Source organism: Eumetopias jubatus, unplaced genomic scaffold, assembly GCF_037043125.1.
Source record: "Eumetopias jubatus isolate StellerSeaLion01/CBP00866 unplaced genomic scaffold, mEumJub1_p1.0 scaffold_8, whole genome shotgun sequence".
NCBI classification, from domain to species: domain Eukaryota; kingdom Metazoa; phylum Chordata; class Mammalia; order Carnivora; family Otariidae; genus Eumetopias; species Eumetopias jubatus.
The window spans coordinates 24217250-24237014 of record NW_028274814.1 but is presented as its reverse complement, the minus strand read 5'-3'; the positions used below and the strand labels follow the sequence as shown (position 1 = coordinate 24237014).

At 46.3% G+C, this 19765-nt stretch overlaps 1 protein-coding gene across 2 annotated transcripts in view; it reads left to right on the top strand.

The window, feature by feature from the left end:
- PROSER2 (proline and serine rich 2) overlaps positions 1-19439 on the top strand; it is a 45932-nt gene extending 26493 nt beyond the window's left edge. For both annotated transcript variants that reach the window (XM_028114717.2, XM_028114718.2), the window contains exons 3-4: positions 14379-14616; positions 16299-19439. In XM_028114717.2, the coding sequence (XP_027970518.2) occupies positions 14379-14616; positions 16299-17311 (1251 nt within the window). In that variant the 3' untranslated portion in view covers positions 17312-19439. The remainder of the gene's footprint in view (positions 1-14378; positions 14617-16298) is intronic.
- Positions 19440-19765: the final 326 nt, after the last annotated feature.

The window sequence follows — 19765 nt, the reverse complement described above, 5'->3', positions numbered from 1 at the left end:
ATGAGAGTATCCTACTAAAGTTTTCAAACACCAGTTGAAGGGTTGCCTGGGGTATAACAGGTCTTTATACTATGAAAACTTTTCTCCTGAGCCAGTGCAAGCTAAAAATGAAAATAGCTGCTTCAGTAGGCTTGTTCTGGCTGCCCACATGGCCCCCATGATGACCAGGACTGTTCCACGAGGGCAAAGGATGCGGTCTTTTTCACCAAGAGGCTGGTTGTATTTGTATATGTACTTTGTTTTTCTTGTAAGGAAGTCTGCCTCTGAACACTTTTTAATGCAAGAATGAGAACAGACTGGCCAAATCACAAAATGCTCGAGTAAGAGGATACATTGCGAACGTGTTTTTTTTTCCCCTTTGGAACTTAAGAAGAATGGCTGCAATGGAAAACAAGGCAGCACATCTTGGCCAAGTTGGGAGGGTGGTTTTGGAACTTACCGCCTTCGTCGGTGATATGGATTCAGGAGAAAAGTTTCTAGAAGAATTTGGAGACATTCATAAATGATAGCTGTCCAAGGGGACAAAAGAAGCTTTGGGTGTAGGGTTCCCTATATTCTTAACCCCTGCAGGCTGGGATCTGGAGCACACATCTCACGAAACGCCAGGGACGCATGGCTGCCTCCTGCCCGTGTGCTTGGGTGCTATTTCTGCAGGTGGCCCTGCAGCCTGCAGACCTCCTGGGGCTTCCTCTAGAAGAGAAGTTGACTGCCTGCTTGAAAAGAGTGGGAAACTCTTAATACCCACGACTCTGAAGGGACTTGGTAATGCACATGCTTCTTTGAGGGCGGATTAGAAGCACCCCAAATCCCCAGGCATACCTCCCGTTTTTATCTCTAACTTGAGCCAAAGCAATGATCCAGATTCATTACCGAGCGTTTGGAGATCTACTATTCAGTGAACTGTCCTGCAACCCTCCCTTCTTCCCAAGCTAACAAACGTCATAGCCCTGCAGCCACATAACAAGCCTGTGATCAGACAGCAGTTGCCGGCTCCCGATCACCCGATCACCCGCTTCCTTCTCCAAAGCCTTTGATTGTCTTTTGGCCTCACCCATTTGTCATGGAATAAGAAGGTAGAGCAAGCAGTGGTGAACACTGTCTGCGTGGCTAGGTTAGGTGAAGTCCGGGTCATACACAGCAATCGGACACAGAAGGGGCTGGGTGATTCCACAGAGAGGAAACAGAACCGAGGATGGAAAAGAGAAGCAGGGGCACCTGGGTGGCTCCGTGGGTTAAGCGTCTGCCTTCCGCTTGGGTCATGATCTCAGGGTCCTGGGATCAAGCCCCACATGGGGGGGGGGTCCCTGCTCAGCAGGAAGCCTGCTTCTCCCTCTGCCCCTCCCCCTGCTCATGTCTCTCTTTCTCTCAAATAAGTAAATAAAATCTTAAAAAAAGGAAAGAAAGGAAGGGAGGAAGGGAGGAAGGAAGAAAAAGAAAGAAAAGGAAGAAAAGAAAGGAGAAGCAGACTGGTCACCAGTGACCCCCGTCTTCCTTTCCATTTCCTTACCCTCCCTGAGCCCACAACTTGCTGGTCAAAGCAGCCATTTTACGACAGAGTTCAAATAGCTTTTATAAAAGTTGGATTCAGTAAACCCTTACTAAACGCCTGCTGCACCCTGGAACAGGTAGATGACGAGTACAACGCGGGGTTCCTCTTTCCAGAGCTCGCAGTTCGGCGGCACACGTGAAGGTCTGGGTCAGCACGACGGGCTCATGGGGGGTCTGGGAGGGCGCTGGATGGCGGGCGCGCAAGGTGGCTCCGTCTTAGGCCTTCTTCACATTACTGCTGGTGGACGGAAGTTGCAGGCAGGCCAGGAGCCCAGCAGTGATCCTTTGAAGCTTTGATTCCTTTTTTTTTTTTTTTAAGATTTTATTTATTTGACACAGAGACAGACACAGCGAGAGAGGGAACACAAGCAGGGGGAGTGAGAGAGGGAGAAGCAGGCTTGATGCGGGGAGCCTGATACGGGGCTCGATCCCAGGACTCTGGGATCACGACCTGAGCCGAAGGCAGACGCTTAACAACTGAGCCACCCAGGTGTCCCCGAAGCCATGATTCTTTAGATCTGTCATCAAAACTGGGCGTACATCTCGTCCCTCACTGGTTGGTTGGTGTCGCTTTCCAGCCAGAAGTACAGGGTTCAGTTAGCCCTGGTGAAAACTCACCACAGTGACGGGCTAGAGAGAACCATAATGAAGCCCCTACCCCAGTCTGTGGGGAGCGCCGTGGGCGCTTACGGTCTCCCGGCGGGGAGTGCCGAGGTCAGCACAGCCCGGAGAGCCCTCTCGGGGACTGCATGGAGGCCCAAGGTGACGTGCTTCTCTAGGCCCCTGTTCGGCTTCAGCTGCGGGGCTGGGGGCGTCTCTCATCAGCTTAGGTCAGTGAAGCCTTGCTCAAGTGTCTGGAAGGTCATTTTGGTGTGTGGAAAAAGCCAGTGTGAGGGGCACCTGGGTGGCTCAGTGGGTTAAGCGTTTGCCTTTGGCTCAGCTCATGATCCCAGGGTCCTGGGATTCAAGTCCTGTGGGGAAATCCTTGCTCAGCGGGGAGCCTGCTCCTCCCTCTATTCCCCTCCCCACCTGGTGCTCTCTCTCTCACACTCTCGCTCTCACAAATAAATAAATAAATAAAATCTTAAAAAAAAAAAAAGCAAATATGAACATCAAATCACACTCTACTCTACCAAAACAAATACTCTAGGCTGCCCACCTAAGAGATTGGCAGTTGAGAGATCTTGGTTCATCTCAAGAATATTTTTAGCCATCATAATCTTGTTTATGATTTTTGTTTTTTGGTCTGGAATAGAGATGAATTCTACAAGTTCTTTCTCTCTCACAAGGAGTTCCCACATTGTCTTAATCTGCAGTTAAGCCAAATTTCTTTTTTTTTTAAATTTTGTTTATTTAAGAGAGAGAGCACACGTGCGCACAAGCAGGGGAAGGAACAGAGGGAGAGAGACAAGCAGACCTCGTGCTGAGCATAGAGCCTGACGTGGCTCAATCCCACAATCCTGAGATCATGACCTGAACCAAAACCAAGAATTAGTCACTTAATGGACTGAGCCACCCAGGCACCCCAAGCCCAGTTTCTTTGTTTAAATGAAAAACAAAACAAAGGGTGCCACATCGGGTTCCATGCTGAACATGGAACCTGCTTGAGATTCTCCCTCTGCCCCTCTCCCCACCCCCTGCTTGCACTCTCTCTCTAAAATAATAAACAAATCTAAAAAAAAAAAAACAAAAAAACAAAAGAAAAAAGCTTCAGAACTTAATTCAGCATTTTTTTAAGGTAGGTGTTTAGTATGAGTGTTTTAGGCTTCCTCCATTTTTTGTGTAGCCAAATGTTTTTTTCCTCTCTACATTTTCTCTTGAAATGAAACTCCTGTCCCAAATCTGCACTCCTGTAGGCATATCTAGGACTGTTGACTTTCAGAACTGTTGGTAACATTTGCTATAAAAGTCTGTCATCCAGGGGTGCCTGAATGGCTCAATGGGTGGAGCACCGACTCTTGATTTGGGCTCAGGTCATGGTCTCGGGGTCTTGAGTTCAAGCCCCATGTCGAGCTCCAAGCTCAAGGCAGAGTCTGCCTGAGATTTTCTCTTTTCCTCTCCCTCTGCCCCTCCCCCTGCTCATGCTCTCTCTCTCTCAAATAAATAAAATCTTTTTAAAAATTTAAAAATAAAATCTTAAAAGTCTGTCATCCAGCTTATCTGGTTGTTCCTCTCAGAGCTCCGCTGGGACTAGGTAGACAGTTCTTCTGTCATTTTCATGTAGGAGTGGACAGACATCTGCAAGACCAGGACTTTTGTCCTCCTCATGGGAGACATGTATAGCATCCGTTACAATTACTTTAGTAGACTTAGTGTTTTGAATTTTCTGGTTTGAATATAATAGAAATTATTTCTTCACAATTATAATATACACATTAGGGTAGAAATATATGTACTCTCACATTTTTAAACGAAATGGTGTTTCCCTTGGAGACTTACAGACATTACCTGAAGTTAGCATGGCGGGGTAGAAGCGGGGGGAGGTATGGTTTTCTAGCATGGCGGAGCAGAATGGTTTTCTAGAGAGTTCTTATAGATCTGGAGATTGATAGCCCAAATTGGTACATTAAAAACACCATTCATAGAAAGGGAATTTAAGGGGCGCCTGGGTGGCTCAGTCGTTGGGCGTCTGACTGTACACCTAACCAAAATAGATTGGGTCGTGATCCTGGGGTCCTGGGATTGAGCCCCGCATTAGGCTCCCTGCTCAGCAGGGTGGCCGGCTTCTCCTTCCACCACTCCCCCTGCTTGTGTTCCTTCTCTCGCTTTGTCTCTCTCTGTCAAATAAATAAAATCTTTTCTTTTAAAAAAAAAAAAGGGAATTTAAAAAAAAATTTCGCTGTCAGCCTATTTCCTTCCAAATACTAACACAGTTCTTCAATTCCCTTCTTCATTTCTGATCTACTTAGTTCTTTGGGACTAAGTTAGCAAATGCCGCTTCCAAAAGGCCCACCGGCGAAGCAGGGACCACCACTGCCAGGGCTCCCTCCCTCCTCCACGGGGGGCCACGAGGCCCCTGCCTTCCTTGTTGTTGTTTTCACTCTGTGACAGCTCTATTGAGGTATCACGCACATACCAGACAGTTCACCCGTGTAAAGTATGCCCGTCGGTGGTTTCTAGTAGATTCCCAGAATTGGGCAACCATCATCACAATCACATTTAGAATATTTTCTCCACCCCCAGAGAAACCCCTGCACCCAGTAGCAGTCACTTCCTGTTTCCTCCAACTCCCTCAGCCCCGAGCAAACACTCACCTGCTTCCTGGCTCTATCAACTTGCCTATTCTCAGTGCCCTGCTTTTCATGCTCTGCCTCTTCGCCAAGGCCCGTGTCTTCCTCTTGCCTTCCTCTTGTCTGAGGAGTCTGCAGCACCAGCATCTCCGGGGAACTGGAGGAGTAGATAGGAACCCTCTCACACAAGGGCACGCACCCCTTTTCTGGCCCTGAATACCCTGCTCCCTTGCCCTTGGCACTGCGGCTTTTCTTGGTTTCTGCCTTCTCTCCTCCCCCAGGTGTAGGCAGAGAGGGGTTCATGTGGAGGGCAGCTTCTTGTTTGGGGAATTAGGCAGCAGACGGAGCCCACAGCTCTTTTTGGCTCTGCCCCTTAGGTCAGCAGTGCAGGCCAGTCCGAGCACAGACACGGTGCGTGGGGATACACACCAGCCTCACGGCCTGTATGTACTCCAGCCTCTAACTCCAGGGAGAGACCTCAGATGCGTTGGGGATGCAAGAATCTGAGTCTTCCAGGACCCAGGCCTCTGATCTTGAATAAGTATGTAATTAGAAACAGAAATGAATCGAATAAAACAAAAAAGCAAGAACAGACTAGTCGTAGTCTTGGCCACTCTACTGAGTAGTCATAGGACCCTTGGGGTCATTTCATTGCCCCTGAGCCCAGTGTTCACATCTTCCAGTGAGGGAGCGGGGCTGATTGATCTGTGTGTTTTGTCTTTCAGCCTATGGTCCTACAACCTGTCCAAGAACACAGAATGGTTGTGTAGGAGCTGCCCTTTCTAAGCCCATTTTCCAAATGCCATCTTACATTGGGATTTCTTGCTCAGAGGTTGGATTAGATCTGTGGGGCTTATATACTCTGTTCATAGTTTCTGCCCCTCACTCAGTGTGGGAAGTTGGCATGTGTCTTAAGCTGAAGGTGTGTTGCAGGCCAGTTGCCCATTTAATTCTGCTGTCTGTACACCTAACCAAAATAGATTATCTAAAAATCTTGTGCATAGCCCTATTGAAACACTGAGTTGGGAAAGGCAAAGTAGGAGGAGGAGGGAAGAGAGCGTTAATTTATTTCCTTAGACATTTTGTTTGGTTATGGTTGTTATCATCATCACGTCATCCTAACAACATCGTGATGGTTGTAATTATTAACTACAGGGACCTTTGTTATGCTAAGAGCCCTAATGATTTTTAGACTTGCAAGTTTTTTTCCGTTGAATCACTGAGCTAAACTACTCTGCATGGATAGGAGAAACATTTGAAATGTCTTCAGGTGAGTCTGGGAAAGCAGGAGAGTTAGGAGCGTGTGTGCTGAATGGACGGGGGGCAGGATGGTCTGGCAAGAATAAGGTGTATAGAAAACAGAAGAGGCAGGAATGCCCTACACCATCCATGGTGACCCTCCAGATGATCCCACCAGTCTTCAAGAAACTCTAGAAAAATCACAATATGAATGGTGTCGCTGGATTTCATATGAAGCTTTCCTGTTCTGGTTGCCAGAGGGACAAAGCAGACAGACGTGTGAAGGGGCAGCCGACATTTTGGTCCCACGACAAGACCACCTGTAAGCTCTGTAGGTGGTCTGGGGGGGGCATCGGCTATATGAGGCTCCTCTTTAAGTGTGAAGTCTGGTAGAGCTGGAAACCTGGATGATGAACAACTGTAGTTGAGAATTTAAATGAGGAGCTGATTCTACATTTTAAATTGCTCTGAAATCCCACCTCCTCCTCTCTCTTCCCATCACCCCTGCTCTGCTTTAGGTGACCTTGACGTCTCGTCCAGATTGCTTCCCACATTCGATATTTCCCACGTGATAGGCAACGTGATCTCTCAAACACAGATCTGCCTACCCCGTGTCCCTTTGTGTTTGACTCTCACCCACTTCTTTCAGATTATTGGCAGATATCATTTCTTCGCCCAAGTGTTCCAGGGCAGACCCCTTCCCCAAAAGTGTGGATTAACACACATTTCCTTAATACCCTGTAGTCACCTCATTGGAGCCATTTCCAGACTCTGAAGTAACTACCTCTTTTCTTATCTAACACCCTCATTAGATGATCAAGTAGACAGCAAGAACATTATTTACACTGTTATATTTACATTGCCTGATGCTTAGTAGATGCTCAAATATTTGAATGTCTGATTCAGTAGATGCTATGGAGTCGGCTGGAGGTGTGGTGACCACGAAGGATAGGTCAAATGTGGCCATGCGGAGACAGGCACTGCTGACATGAAAAGGCGCAGGAGATGGCAGGTGGTTTGATGTGATTAGAGCATAGAGCAAGAGTTGGGAGACCACAGCCTGTAGGTCAACTCTGGCCCCCCATCTGTTTTTGTAAATAAAGGTTTATTGTAACAAAGCTAGGCTTGTTCATTAACACACTGTCTATAACTTTCACACTACATGGACGGAGTTGAGTAGTTGTCACCATAAAGCTTGCAAAGCCCAAAATATTTACTCCCTGCCCTTACAGAAAAAGTAACCATCCCTGGAATAGAGTAGAAAGGGGAGAGTAGTAGGAGATGAAATTTGAAAAGTAGGTAGGGCCAGATACTGGAATTCTCAGAATAAAGTGTAAATTCCTTAGTCACATGTTCTGTAGATGATGGTACTGGGTTTTTTTATTTTTATTTTTTTAAAAGATTTTATTTATTTGTCAGAGAGAGAGACAGCACAAGCAGGGGGAGTGGCAAAGGGGTAAGCAGGCTCCCTGCTGAGCAAGGAGCCTAATGTGGGACTTGATCCCAGAACCCTGGGATTATGACCTGAGCCAAAGGCAGATGCTTAACTGACTGAGCCACCCAGGCATCCCCGTACTGGGTTTTTAAAAACCCATTTCTCTTTCCCTTGGTCCAGCACTCAATAAAAAGTACTCAGTCAGAAACACTTTATGCCCATTTTCCCTCATGGTACCCTGCCCCTCCTCTAATGCCCCTCACACTGACCTTGTTCTTAGAGAGAATAGTGAAGCTCTCAGGGACTATCCACTGCTAGGTATGCAGACTGATCAAATTACACAGACCTAGTTAATATGAACCTGCTCTAATTTCAGCTGGAGAAAAAGTATTCTTAAATTCAGTCTTTCCTCTCCCCCACCCCCCCCAAAAAAAATCTCAGGAAAGGTGGAGCAAAAAGATAAGCTAGGAGCTAAAATTAAAATCTTAGGGCATATTGTTTCAAAAGTTGACATTTTAAAAAGAAGGGTATACAAAACCTGATCACAAAGAAAGGAAAACGACAAGCCAATCTGTCTTGTAATACAGATGCAGAAATTCTAAACGAAATATTAGCAAATCAAATTCAGCGATGTATAAAAAAGATAACATCACGACCAGACTGGACTTGTTCCAAGAATGCAAGGTTGGTTTAATGTTTGAAAATCAATCATTGTAATTCAGTTCATTAACAGAAGAAAAGAGGAAAAGTATATAATCATGCCTCCTCAGCCTCCTCAGCCAGATCATTCTTTCTGTGGGGAGTTGTCCAGTGCGCTGTAGGCCACAGAGCACTCCACCCACTAGATGCTGGTGACACCCACCCAGTTGTGACAACCAAAAGTGTCTCCAGACATTGCCAAATGCCTTGTGAAAGGTAATGTCACCCCTAGCTGAGGATCACTCTAATACATAAAGAAAATGATATGACAAAATTCAAAACCCATTCATTATATTAAAACCAACATACTCAGCTACTCAGCAAACTAGGAATAGAAGAAAATTTTCTTAATCTGATAAAAATCATTTTTTTTTTTAAATCTACAACAGGGGCGCCTGACTTGGTTCAGATGATGGAGTGTGGGACTCTTGATCTCAGGGCTGTGAGTTCACGCCCCAGTTTGGGGGTAGACTTTACTTAAAAATAAATAAATAAATAAACAATAAAACTTAAAAAAAAAACCCTATGGCAGACATTATACTTAATGGAGAAATATTGAAAGCTTTCTCTCTGATATTGGGACCAAGACAAAGATGCCATTTCTATTCAGCTGACTTGAGAACCCAGCCAGTACGATAAGGCACATGAAAAAAATGAATGGGTCACAAAAGGAATGGAAAGGAGGAAATAAAAATCTCTCATTTATAGACACCATTGTGTATGTAGAAAATTGAAAAGAATCTACAAATAAACTGCCTAGCTTACACAGCAAATTGGCTGAATTTACTTATTACAAGATCAGTGTACTTTATATTTCTATACATGAGCAGCAATTAGAAAAATTTTAGAGTGGCACCATTTAGGGATGCCTGCTGATTCAGTCGATGGAGCATGCAACTCTTGATCTCTGGGTCGTGAGTTTGAGCCCCACGTTAGGTATAGAGTTTACTTAAAAAAAAAAAAAACTAAAAATTTTAAAAAAATTTTTAAAAAGTGACAACATTTATATTAGCTTCAAAAAACATTAAATACCTAAGAAGACATATAATGACAACTGCATAAAATCTCAGACTTGACACTCTAAGACATTCTTGAGGAAAGTTGAAGAACCAAATCAATGCCTATCTAACGTTAGTGCATCAGTATTTCCCAGAGTATGTGTTAATGCACAGACCGGAGGCCCTTAATGCTTTTGATCCAGCAGATCTGAGGTAGGGCCCAAGAATTTGTAGTTCTAGGTGCTGTGCCGAGGTTCTGCAGTTGCTGGTGAAAGGCCCACAGCTCGAGAGCCACTAATCTAAGTAAGTAAGGGTGTATACCATATTCGAGGATTCAAAAAACACTGGAAAATTCAGTTCTCCTCAGTTTGAGGAACTTCTGTTGGTCCCGAAGTCCCAGCAGAGGGTGTGTGTGTATCTGGGTGTATGGAAAGTGACAAGCTGAATCTAAAATTTACATGGAAATAAAAAGGGCCAAAAGAGCTAGCACAGACTTAGAGAAAAACAGCAAAACTGGAAGGCTTTAAACTGCCAGATTGCGAGATTTATAATAATTAAAACAGTGTTGCAGGGGTACCTGGGTGGCTCAGTTGGTGGCACGTCTGCCTTCGGCTCAGGTCATGATCTCGGGGTCCTGGGATCGAGTCCCGCATCGGGCTCCCTGCTCAGCAGGGAGTCTGCTTCTCCCTTTCTCTCTGGCCCTGAACCCGACCCCAGCCCTGCTCATGCTCTCTCTCACTCGCTGTCTCTCCGTCTCAAATAAATAAATGAAATCTTTAAAAAAACAAAACTGTTTAATTGGTATACGAATAGACAAGTAGACAGACAGATAAGAGAATTCATAAACAGACCCAACATGTCCAAGGGAACCTGTAAGGGAGAAAGGACGGTCTTTCCAAGGCATGGTGCTAGAACAATTGGGTATCACTTTAGAAAACAAAGACTCTTGACCTCATACCATACACAGAAGTTCCTTCCAGATGAATTGTAGCACTGAATAGCAGAAGCCTATCCGACCAGAATGCCTATCCAATGTTAGTGCAGTGAATAGCAGCGAATAGCCAGTGAATAGCAGAAGATATTTGCAACAAATACATCCAACAAATGATGTCTATCTAGTACGTGTAGTACTATATTTTTTAAAAGACAACTTGATAGAAACAGGAACAGGCAGCACTTCATAAGAGGATCTCCAAATAGCCAGCTAAGTATTATAAAAAAAAAAAAAAAAGTGCAACACTGCTTTCTTGGGAGCGGATGGAAAATCACAACGGGACACTGGTGCGTGCCTGCCATGGAAGGAGAGCCAGTAGGCCTGTGGGCAGGAGCGCGCCTGGGACAAGCACTTGGGAGAGCTGTTTGTTGTGTCTACCAAAGCAACCTGGGACCCTGCAGTGGTATGTGGCTTTATATCTGGCGGGTGTGTGTAGCTGCTTCTCCCTAGCTGTCCTCAGCTCTGTCTGCTGACCCAGCCCATGCCATTCCATCTGTCTGCCCACTGAACCTGGCTGTGGGCAGTCACCTTGCCCAGAGTCCTCCTGCCTTCAGGATTAAACTAATATAGCCAAGCTGGCTTGAGAAATTTGCACGTATGCTTGGGTTAATCATACCAAAAACAAAGGAATGCCTTAAACCATCTCTAAATTTGTAAAGCCTGCTGGCTCTCTGATGGGCCTGGGAGTCAGGTGCCTTGGGTGGGTGGGCATTTGTGTAACCTCTCAGATCCCAATGTGAAAAGCATTCTCCTGCACCACCTAGGTCAACAATTTTTTTTCTTTTTCTTTTTTTTCATTTTATTTTAAGTAGGCTCCGCGCTGAGCGTGGAACCCAACATGGGGCTTGAACTCATGATCCTGAGATCAAGACCTGAGCTGAGATCAAGAGTCAGATGCTTAACCAATGAAGCCACACCCAGGTGCCACCCACCCACCCCACGCCCCTGCTGGGGTCAGCTGTTAATCACGTTTGCTTCCACCACTTTTTTTGTTGTTTTATCAAAGTTTGCACTCATAGAGGGTCAAGTAGTTTCACAGGGTTATGAAAAGCACCCTCCTCCCATTTCCTACTCACTAGAAGACATGACTTTTTTCTTTAAGATTTTATTTGAGAGAGAGGGAGCAAGCAAGAGAGAGAGAGAGAGCACGAGCAAGGGGGGTGCAGAGGGAGAGGGAGAAGCAGACTCCCCGCTGAGCAGGGAGCCCGATGCGGGACTCGATCCCAGGACCCTGGGATCATGACCTGAGCCAAAAGCAGACGCTTAACCAACTGAGCCACCCAGGTGCCCATAGAGGACACAGTTTTTAACTCACCCTGTTTCTTTGTTATTTGACTTCACACCCTCCCACTGCCACTATCAACATTTTACTATATATCTTTATCCTTTCGGTATTTCTTGTGTGGGGGTAAATATTAAGTATGCATATATTTAAGTCAAATTAAGAAAGCTCCATTTTTCCATCTGCATTTTTTCCACTTAGCTTTATATTCTTTTGAAAACACCGTTTATAATATTCCATCTGTGAAGGTGCCTTGATTTGTTTAACCACATCCTTATTGTTGGACATTTTCGGTGGTTTCTTGTTTTGCTTGTTTTCTTGCTACTATGAATGTGAATATAATTCATATGTCTGTGTGTGTATGTGTGCTTATTACTATAGGCAAATAGATTCATAGATATATGCCTTTTCTCATAACTTTAGTCTTCTGTGGTTAATAACTGTGCAGGTTTTATTTGCTTGCTTCGCATTTGTTCACTGCACCGTTGACATCCTGGGGATGTCGCCAGCGTCCTGGGATTCCCTTTGGCTTTCTCTCATTCTCTCCTGGTCCCCAGCTCCCATGTCTTGGTTTACTCCTTTGTCTAGGGGAGCAACCCCACTCCCCTACCACCCTGCAGAAGCTTCGTGAGAAAGGCATACATGGGAGATCCATTGTGTAGACCTCACCTGTCTAAAAAGCATCTTTATTTTACCACTGCCTTAATTTGGTTAGGCATAAAATTCTAGTTCTCAATTCACTCAGAATTTTGAAGGAATCATGATGTTGTTTTCTGGCTTCTGATATCACTGCCGAGAAGTCTGTTGCTGTTTCGATTCTTGGTCTTTTGTTTTGTGACCTGATGTTCACTCTGGAAAGATTTTGGGATCTTGGTCTTCAGCATCCTGAGATTTCAGTGATGTGCCTTGACATAGGTCTGTTTCATTCTTGTTCATTATGTTGTTCTAATGGTAACTTTTCCATATGGAAGCTCAGAGCCTTCAGTTGAGAGGCCTCTCCTTGAATTCCTTTACTTATTTTGATACTCTCTTCCCCTCTACTTTTCTGATTTATTTTTCTGGATCTCTCATTATCAGATGTTGGCCTCCCATACTTATTCTCTAATTTTCTTGTCTTCCCTGTTTTTTTTTAATTGTCTATTTGTTTTACTTTACTCATTTCTCTATCTTTTAGGCTTTGATTTCATTTTTCAGTTCTGCTGTCCTAGTGTTAATTTCTAAGAGCTGTTTTTGGTCCTCTGGGTTTTTGTTTTAAGAGCATTCTATTCTTGATGGATTCAGTATCTCTTCATCTCTCTGAGGACATTAATAGTCATCTTTTAGAAATTGTCATCCATTCTGCATAGTTTGTTTTTGTAAGTTGCTTTCTTTTCCTTTTTGTTTGTTCAGGTATGTCTTTCATGGTAAAGGGTTTTCTCAGCTGCTCAGTTTATGCATGTGCACATATTTAAGAGAGGACATTGAGAAGCTGATTAGAAATTCTGTGTGGGGGTTTGGTGACTGTGGTCTTCATCTGAAGGGGGAATCTTGCTGAGCTGCTTCGTTGGGGAACCCATGGGGTCGGCCCCTTTGGGCCCTTGGACATTCAGATGCCCCAGGGAAGACTTCTGGGTTTCTGTCGACAGGGCATCTGTTTGGCTTCATTTACTCCCCGTTTCCATCACAATCCTTCACAATCAGCTCTCTTCAAATCCCTCTTTTACCTTCTTTAAGAAAAAACATCTAGTTTTCTGCTGGGGTGACCTCATTCCTGCTGAACCAATTCTGCTCTTTCCACCGCCCTCTTGGCCTCCCCTCCCAGAACTGCTCTGCACCCCCAGTGCCTGAACAGGGGGCGGGGGGACTCCCCTGTCCTCAGCAGGGTGGTCACTGGCGTCCCGCGGCTGCCGGCTGAAACCCAGCTTCCCTGGGTCTTTGGAGTCGGTTACACCTGTCCTGCTACTGCCTAACCTCCCACGTTTCGTGGCTGATGTCTCCATTCCTATTATTTTTGTCTTTGTGGTTTGTGCCTTTAAAACAAATCCCAGGGGCACCTGGGTGGCTCAGTCGTTAAGCGTCTGCCTTCGGCTCAGGTCATGATCCCAGGGTCCTGGGATCGAACCCTGCATTGGGCTCCCTGCTCGGCAGGAAGCCTGCATCTCCCTCTCCCACTCCCCCTGCTTGTGTTCCCTCTCTCGCTGTGTCTCTCTTTGTCAAAAAATAAAAAAATAAAATCTTTAAAAAAAAAAAAGCTATGTACTAATCAAGTATCCTTCCAATTTTTAAAAAAATTAAAAAATAAAAAATAAATAAATCCCGTTGTTTTAGTGAGGTTTCCGGATGAAGAGGACATAAATATGTGCATTCACGTCACTGTCTTCAACCAGAGATGTCCCCCACTGCTATTATGGGAAGACGTCTGAGAGCAGTCAGTTGAGAACAGTGTTCCAAGGAGGTTTGAAGAAGAATTATTTTTTTGTTTTTTTTTTTTAAAGATTTTATTTATTTGAGAGAGAGAGAATGAGAGAGAGAGCACAAGAGGGAAGAGGGTCAGAGGGAGAAGCAGACTTCCCGCCGAGCAGGGAGCCCGATGCGGGACTCAATCCCAGGACTCCAGGATCATGACCTGAGCCGAAGGCAGTCGCTTAACCGACTGAGCCACCCAGGCGCCCCAAGAATTATTTTTTTGGTCATTGACTCACCAGGAACCATTAGGCTGGAGCTGTTAATAGGTTCTAAGACCCTGTATTTGCTGTAGCTTCTTGGCAACGTTCTTTTTCTTGCAGGTACAATGGGGAGGGACACGTTTGTCCATGGGGCCCCCTGAATGGCACACTTTCCCCAACGGGAACTCTGAGAGGCATGTGGATTCTACCCGGGGCTCTGCACAGATCCCAACTTTGTCTTATTTTTTCTCTTCAGCAAAATGACTGTTTTATCCCTTCTGTTCCCAATCCCCACACCTGTTGTATAGGATGATGAGAGCCTGAAGTACCTGACCCATGAGGAAAAGGATGTCCTCCTGTTTTTTGAAGAGACCATTGATTCCCTGGAAGATGACTTTGAAGAGCAAGTCCTATGTGACGGCCACTCTCTGGGGTCTCTCGGAGAGTATGCTTCCGGTCATGAGCCAGGAGAGGTCATTGATTTAGTGCAGCCAGCTCCGGAGGCAGGGGAACCGGAGTGCCTCCCGGCTGGGACGGACACGGCAGGTGAGGAGCAAAGCCCAATCCCCAGGCCTCTGGCTTGGTTCGTTAGTGTCTTAGAGGACATTGTGGTCTTCCCCTGTGTGCGGCCAGTATGGATGCTGTGCGGCCTCATCAGGTTTTTGCAGGGTAGAAGCATGCTCTTGGTCGTTTGAGTGTCCAACCAAGTGGATGCTTTCGTAGCGTATTAGGAGACAGCCCATGAAGGGAAATTCCAAAAGGGCCAAAATAAAGAATGAGACTAGCTGGCCACACGAATCGATTCATATATGTATTAAAAGAGAAAGAAAATTGGAAAGGACTTCCAGGTGTTAACAATTCATTTTACGAAGAAAGACAAGGTACTTATATTTTAGCCCTTGGGTTTGATCTCAGATTTTGAACAATCTTATACCCCTGTTTCTCTAGCTTGACTTTCCAAAGTGGGAGTATTTGGACTGAAAAGTCCGCTGGTTCAGGGAAACAGAAAAAGAGCGGACAAGAGTTTGGCTCAGCATCTAGTAGGTTGTAGGTTTGTAGGTTTGCTTGATTCAGGGCAGCCTCAAAGGAGAGGCATGCTTTTTGTCTTTTGAATCCTGTGAGAGCAGACAGGATGGACGAGGTGGGATTGTCTGGCACTGTTTTTCCTGATTGGAAGAGATACTGGAAATAAATTTGGGCAAGGGGATGAGAATTGGAAGGATGAGGGAGAAACAGAAGGGAAAGGATTTGGGCTCTTACTACAAAACATTGCCGTTTGTCACAAGCCTCTAGAAATATATTTTCTTTCGTGTGTGTGTGTGTGTGTGTGTGTGTGTGTGTGTGTTGTGTGCGTGTGTGTGCAAGGCCGTGTGTTACATCAAATTTCACAGACCGGGGTTCTCAACTCCAGGTGAGGAGTTTCATGTGCAGCCACGTCAGCAAAGAAGAGACTGAATAAGAATTTCCCATTTTTAATCACGCTTCTTTGAAGTGTAGTTCCTACAGCTAACTTGAACCTGCTGATCCTTTAAAAATGCCAGATTGTATACTTATGCCAAGGGAAACACTTAGCGAGGGAAAGCCGCCCTGCCCATCCATCTCTAACGTGACATTTTCACAACAGTTGCAAGTGCCTGCTCTGGCGGGTGCTGTGTGAGATTCCAAGGATAGAGACAAATAAGATATGGCTTGCAGTTCTGCAGCAAGAGACAGGTGCGTGCATGTAGGCGCAGATGGCGTTGGGTGACCTGCGATCCATATCTGGTAAGGATATTGCAAAGGCTCAGAGGCTGGTGTATTGAGTTCTGCCCGGGGCTGTCTGACACATCCAGGTAAGCTTCATCTAGAAACACCTGATGTGGGGGTGCTCCCCAACCTTCCCGCCTCCATTTCCCTTGGCAGCACCCCGTCCTAAGGCAGGTTGTTATTCCCTCCTGATAACGTGCGTCCTTAGAAGCCTGCAGGCTCAGTGTGCATCCCAGGGGCTGAGCCTTCAGACTGGAGTCTTCCATGGTCACCGGCTGATGCCTTCTCATCACATGGTGGTGAGACTCACCTAGAATGTTCTCCTTCACTGGGCCAGGGAGTTTAGCTGGTGGGATGCTGACATCGCTTCTGACGTTGGCTTTATGTCCCTTGGAGGCCATCGTAAATTCAGTAAGAAGGAAATAGGATGCATTTATTTTTACCTAAGGTGGGAGCTGATGAGGATTCTGCCTCCTTTTCAGGGGCTGGCCCTGTCGGGAAGGAAGACATTCCTGTCCTTGAAGGCAGGAACCCAGAAGCCAGGGGTCCATCCTCGCCAGACTCCGCAGGTCCACAGACCCCTCCTGTGCTACCCTCCCAGCCTGTGGCCGCAGCGGCAGCGCCCCCCAGGAAAGAGCTGCCTGCCCCTGCGCCCCCCACAGAGCACCCCAAACTGCCCCGCTCTGTTCCCACCCCACTGGTAATCGCTCAGAAAATGTCCGAGAAGTTGGCTGGAAATGAAGCGCTTTCACCCGCGTCCCCCTCCAAGGAGGGCAAGCCTGGGGACTGGAGGACACTGCCTTCGGGGGCCCCTCGGAACGGGGACCCCTTCCTGGGGCACAGACACATGGCCCAGCCTGCGCCCAAGATCCACCGCTTCCCGAGCAACATCAGCGTGACCAACAGCGCGGGGAAGGAGTTCAACAAGACCATCTCCAAAGCAGCTGTCAATGTGCAGGAGCGGAAGGCCCGGGTCTTGGCCAACATCAATGGCATCTCTTTCCTGGCCGCCGGGGAAGCGGAAGACCGGGCCCCCAGGGCTGATGTCACTGAGCAGACGACACGTGGCCAGAGCAAGCCATGCCCCGTCCACGAAACCACGTCCACACGGGCTGGCGGCCACGCCGGCACTCAGCAGCAGTCCAGAGGCGTGCAGACAGAACAGTGCCTGCCATTGCCCAACGGCTTCCAGAGCATCCACGACGTCCTGAAGAGTGAGCCCAGTGCCTTCGTCGTCTCCACGGGAAAAACTGTCACCTTCCGTCCAGACCCGGCGCTTGCCGGCAAACTTGCCCGCCAGAATGCCAGCAGGAGCTTTTACGAGCACAGGCAGCCGGACTGCGGCCAGGATGCCAGGAAGCGGTCGGGTTCACTGCCCAGGGCTGTTGGGTTCAGGCCCCAGGGCATCACCGTCCAGTTCTCTGGCCGCGGGTCTACGGAGGAGGCCCGCCGGGAGGCCCTGCGCAAGCTCGGCCTTCTGAAGGAGAACATGTGATGGAGGATGGGGGGGGGGCGGTGCTGGAGAGGCACGATGGCCAGGCCCGTGAGGCCTGACACGGATGTGCCCGCCTGAGGAGCAGTGGCCATGGTCCCAGGACTGTGCCCTGAGGAGGATGACAGATGACAGGTGCCAGGACTCTGCGGGCCGGGCGGAGGGAGTGGGGACAGGAAGTGCCACCTGACTCCGCTGCTACATCCGAGCAGGGCGATCCTTCTGGGAGAGTATGGCCCTGTATCTTGTCTTCCTTTTTCCAGGAGCTCAGAGAAGAACCCTGAAAACCCTAAATGCCATATCTCTTTTTTTTTTGGATTTAGAAGGAGGGGGATTGGGTCTGATTTGTTATTCTTCCATCTCTCATCTAGACTTTTACCCCAAGGACATGTGACACCCAAGCCAGGTTAGATCTCTTACACTCAATTATCCATGAAAGGGATTTTCTCTTCCTTTTCTCTGTTTCCTAAAACAGAAATGCCTGTTCAATTTTCATAACATCTCAAAGCATCTCCTTTGGTTTTTCGGTTTGTTGTTCAGGGGTAAAGGTTGGTGTGTTAACCCTAGATGTGTCTTTGTTTCTGGATATGATTTGGTTTGCCCATTTGTGTGTGTGTTTTTTTTTTTAATTGAAAATTGAACCCTTCAGAGTATGATTTACTGTAATTTTGCGTTACAGGAGTGGAATGGAAAGGTTGGATTTGGAAAAGGTGGTAGTTTTCAGAAAGCAAGTCCCATCAGACTGCGGGGGCTTTGTCACGGGAGATACGTGGTGAGCCCATCAGACTGCAGGGGCTTTGTCACTGGGAGATACGTGGTGAGCCCATCAGACTGCGGGGGCTTTGTCACTGGGAGATACGTGGTGAGCCCATCAGACTGCGGGGGCTTTGTCACTGGGAGATACGTGGTGAGCCCATCAGACTGCGGGGGCTTTGTCACTGGGAGATACGTGGTGAATGTGTATGGTGTGTATATTTTTACATAAGGTGTGTTTATAGAAACGTGTTCACACGCACATGCATTCGTGAGTCCATATCTGCAAACTTCTGAAGACCCTATAAGTGACTACAGGATGCAAGCCCTTCCCACTCTCTTGACGGATGCGACCATACCAGCTGCGACGGGACAGAGATTGGAACCTCTAAGGGCACATCTCCATTGTCTTCACTATCACCCATGTGTCGCTCTGTACCCAAGGAAGGTAATATTCCAAGTAGGCTTCCAGAGAAGCAAAATAGTTCCTTCTGATTTCAATTTATCACCCAATTCTAGTTGTGCATGTTGCAAGGTAGCTAGGGTAAACAGAAGGAAATAAAAACATTCTTGAGATCTCTCATGTTCTGTGAGTAAGATCTCAGGATTAGCTTTAAAGGGGAAAAAAAAACCCAGCAAACTAGGTTCCACAGTCGGAGAAGAACTGCTTTTCTCCCAGACTGTGTGTTACATGCTGAGTTGTAGCCACAAGCATTATTATTAAAACTATTTAAGGCTGGAGTCTTAAGCCTCTAAAAATAGACTGGGAAGGGCCCCAGTTGCAAGTCACGCCCTTCTGTTATTATATCTCAGCCAGTGTCACAGTCTCGGTTTCCTCCTGTTGAGTATTATTTAAATTAAAACTTTTAAATGTGCCGTAAAGCACGTCTTTCATAGTATTCAATTTGCCTTGTAAGTTCCATAAAATGATGGTCATTTTCTTCCTTAGAACTATGGTATTTAGTGTCTCATCCAGCCCGTGTCTTCCTGAAATAATCTTATAGATTCTCGATGGTCTTAATTTAAATAGGTGCTTTGATTTTACAGGTTTTTAAAATAGTTTTTATTGTGCTCCTATTTGTATTCGATTTTGTTTGAAGAATTCTTGAGGGCTGTATTACCTTTCACAAAATGAGATGCCATACACAGTGTTTAAAAATAGAGGGTCTTGATATGGCTAACATTTTAAATATCCTTTAAATATGAGAATTATCTGTATCCTGTGACTTCACTGTGATTAAGGTCAACGTGACTATATATTAGTATATTTGTTCTCACAATGACGTTTTTGAAAAATAAATTTGGAGATTTATCTTAAGTATAAACAGCTTTGTTTTTGCATTTTATACTTGGTGCTCAGTTATTTTCTTTTAAATGGTTACATCCTTCTCTTGTATTTATTCATAATTATACTGGCTATTACTCCAGCCATTTCTTGTGCCCAAAACCCTAGTAATTAAAGCCATGTGTTTTGTATGAGGTTCAAATGATAGCTGTTAATGCAGTAACCTGTGTATGTATCATGTTAACAAAAACATCTAGTTTGGGGGTGCCTGGGTGGCTCAGTCGGTACAGCGTCTGCCTTCAGCTCAGGTCATGATCCCGGGGTCCTGGGATCGAGTCCCGCATGGGGCTCCCTGCTCAGTGGGGAGTCTGTTTCTCCCTCTGCCCCTTACCCTGCTTGTGCTCTCTCTCAAATAAATA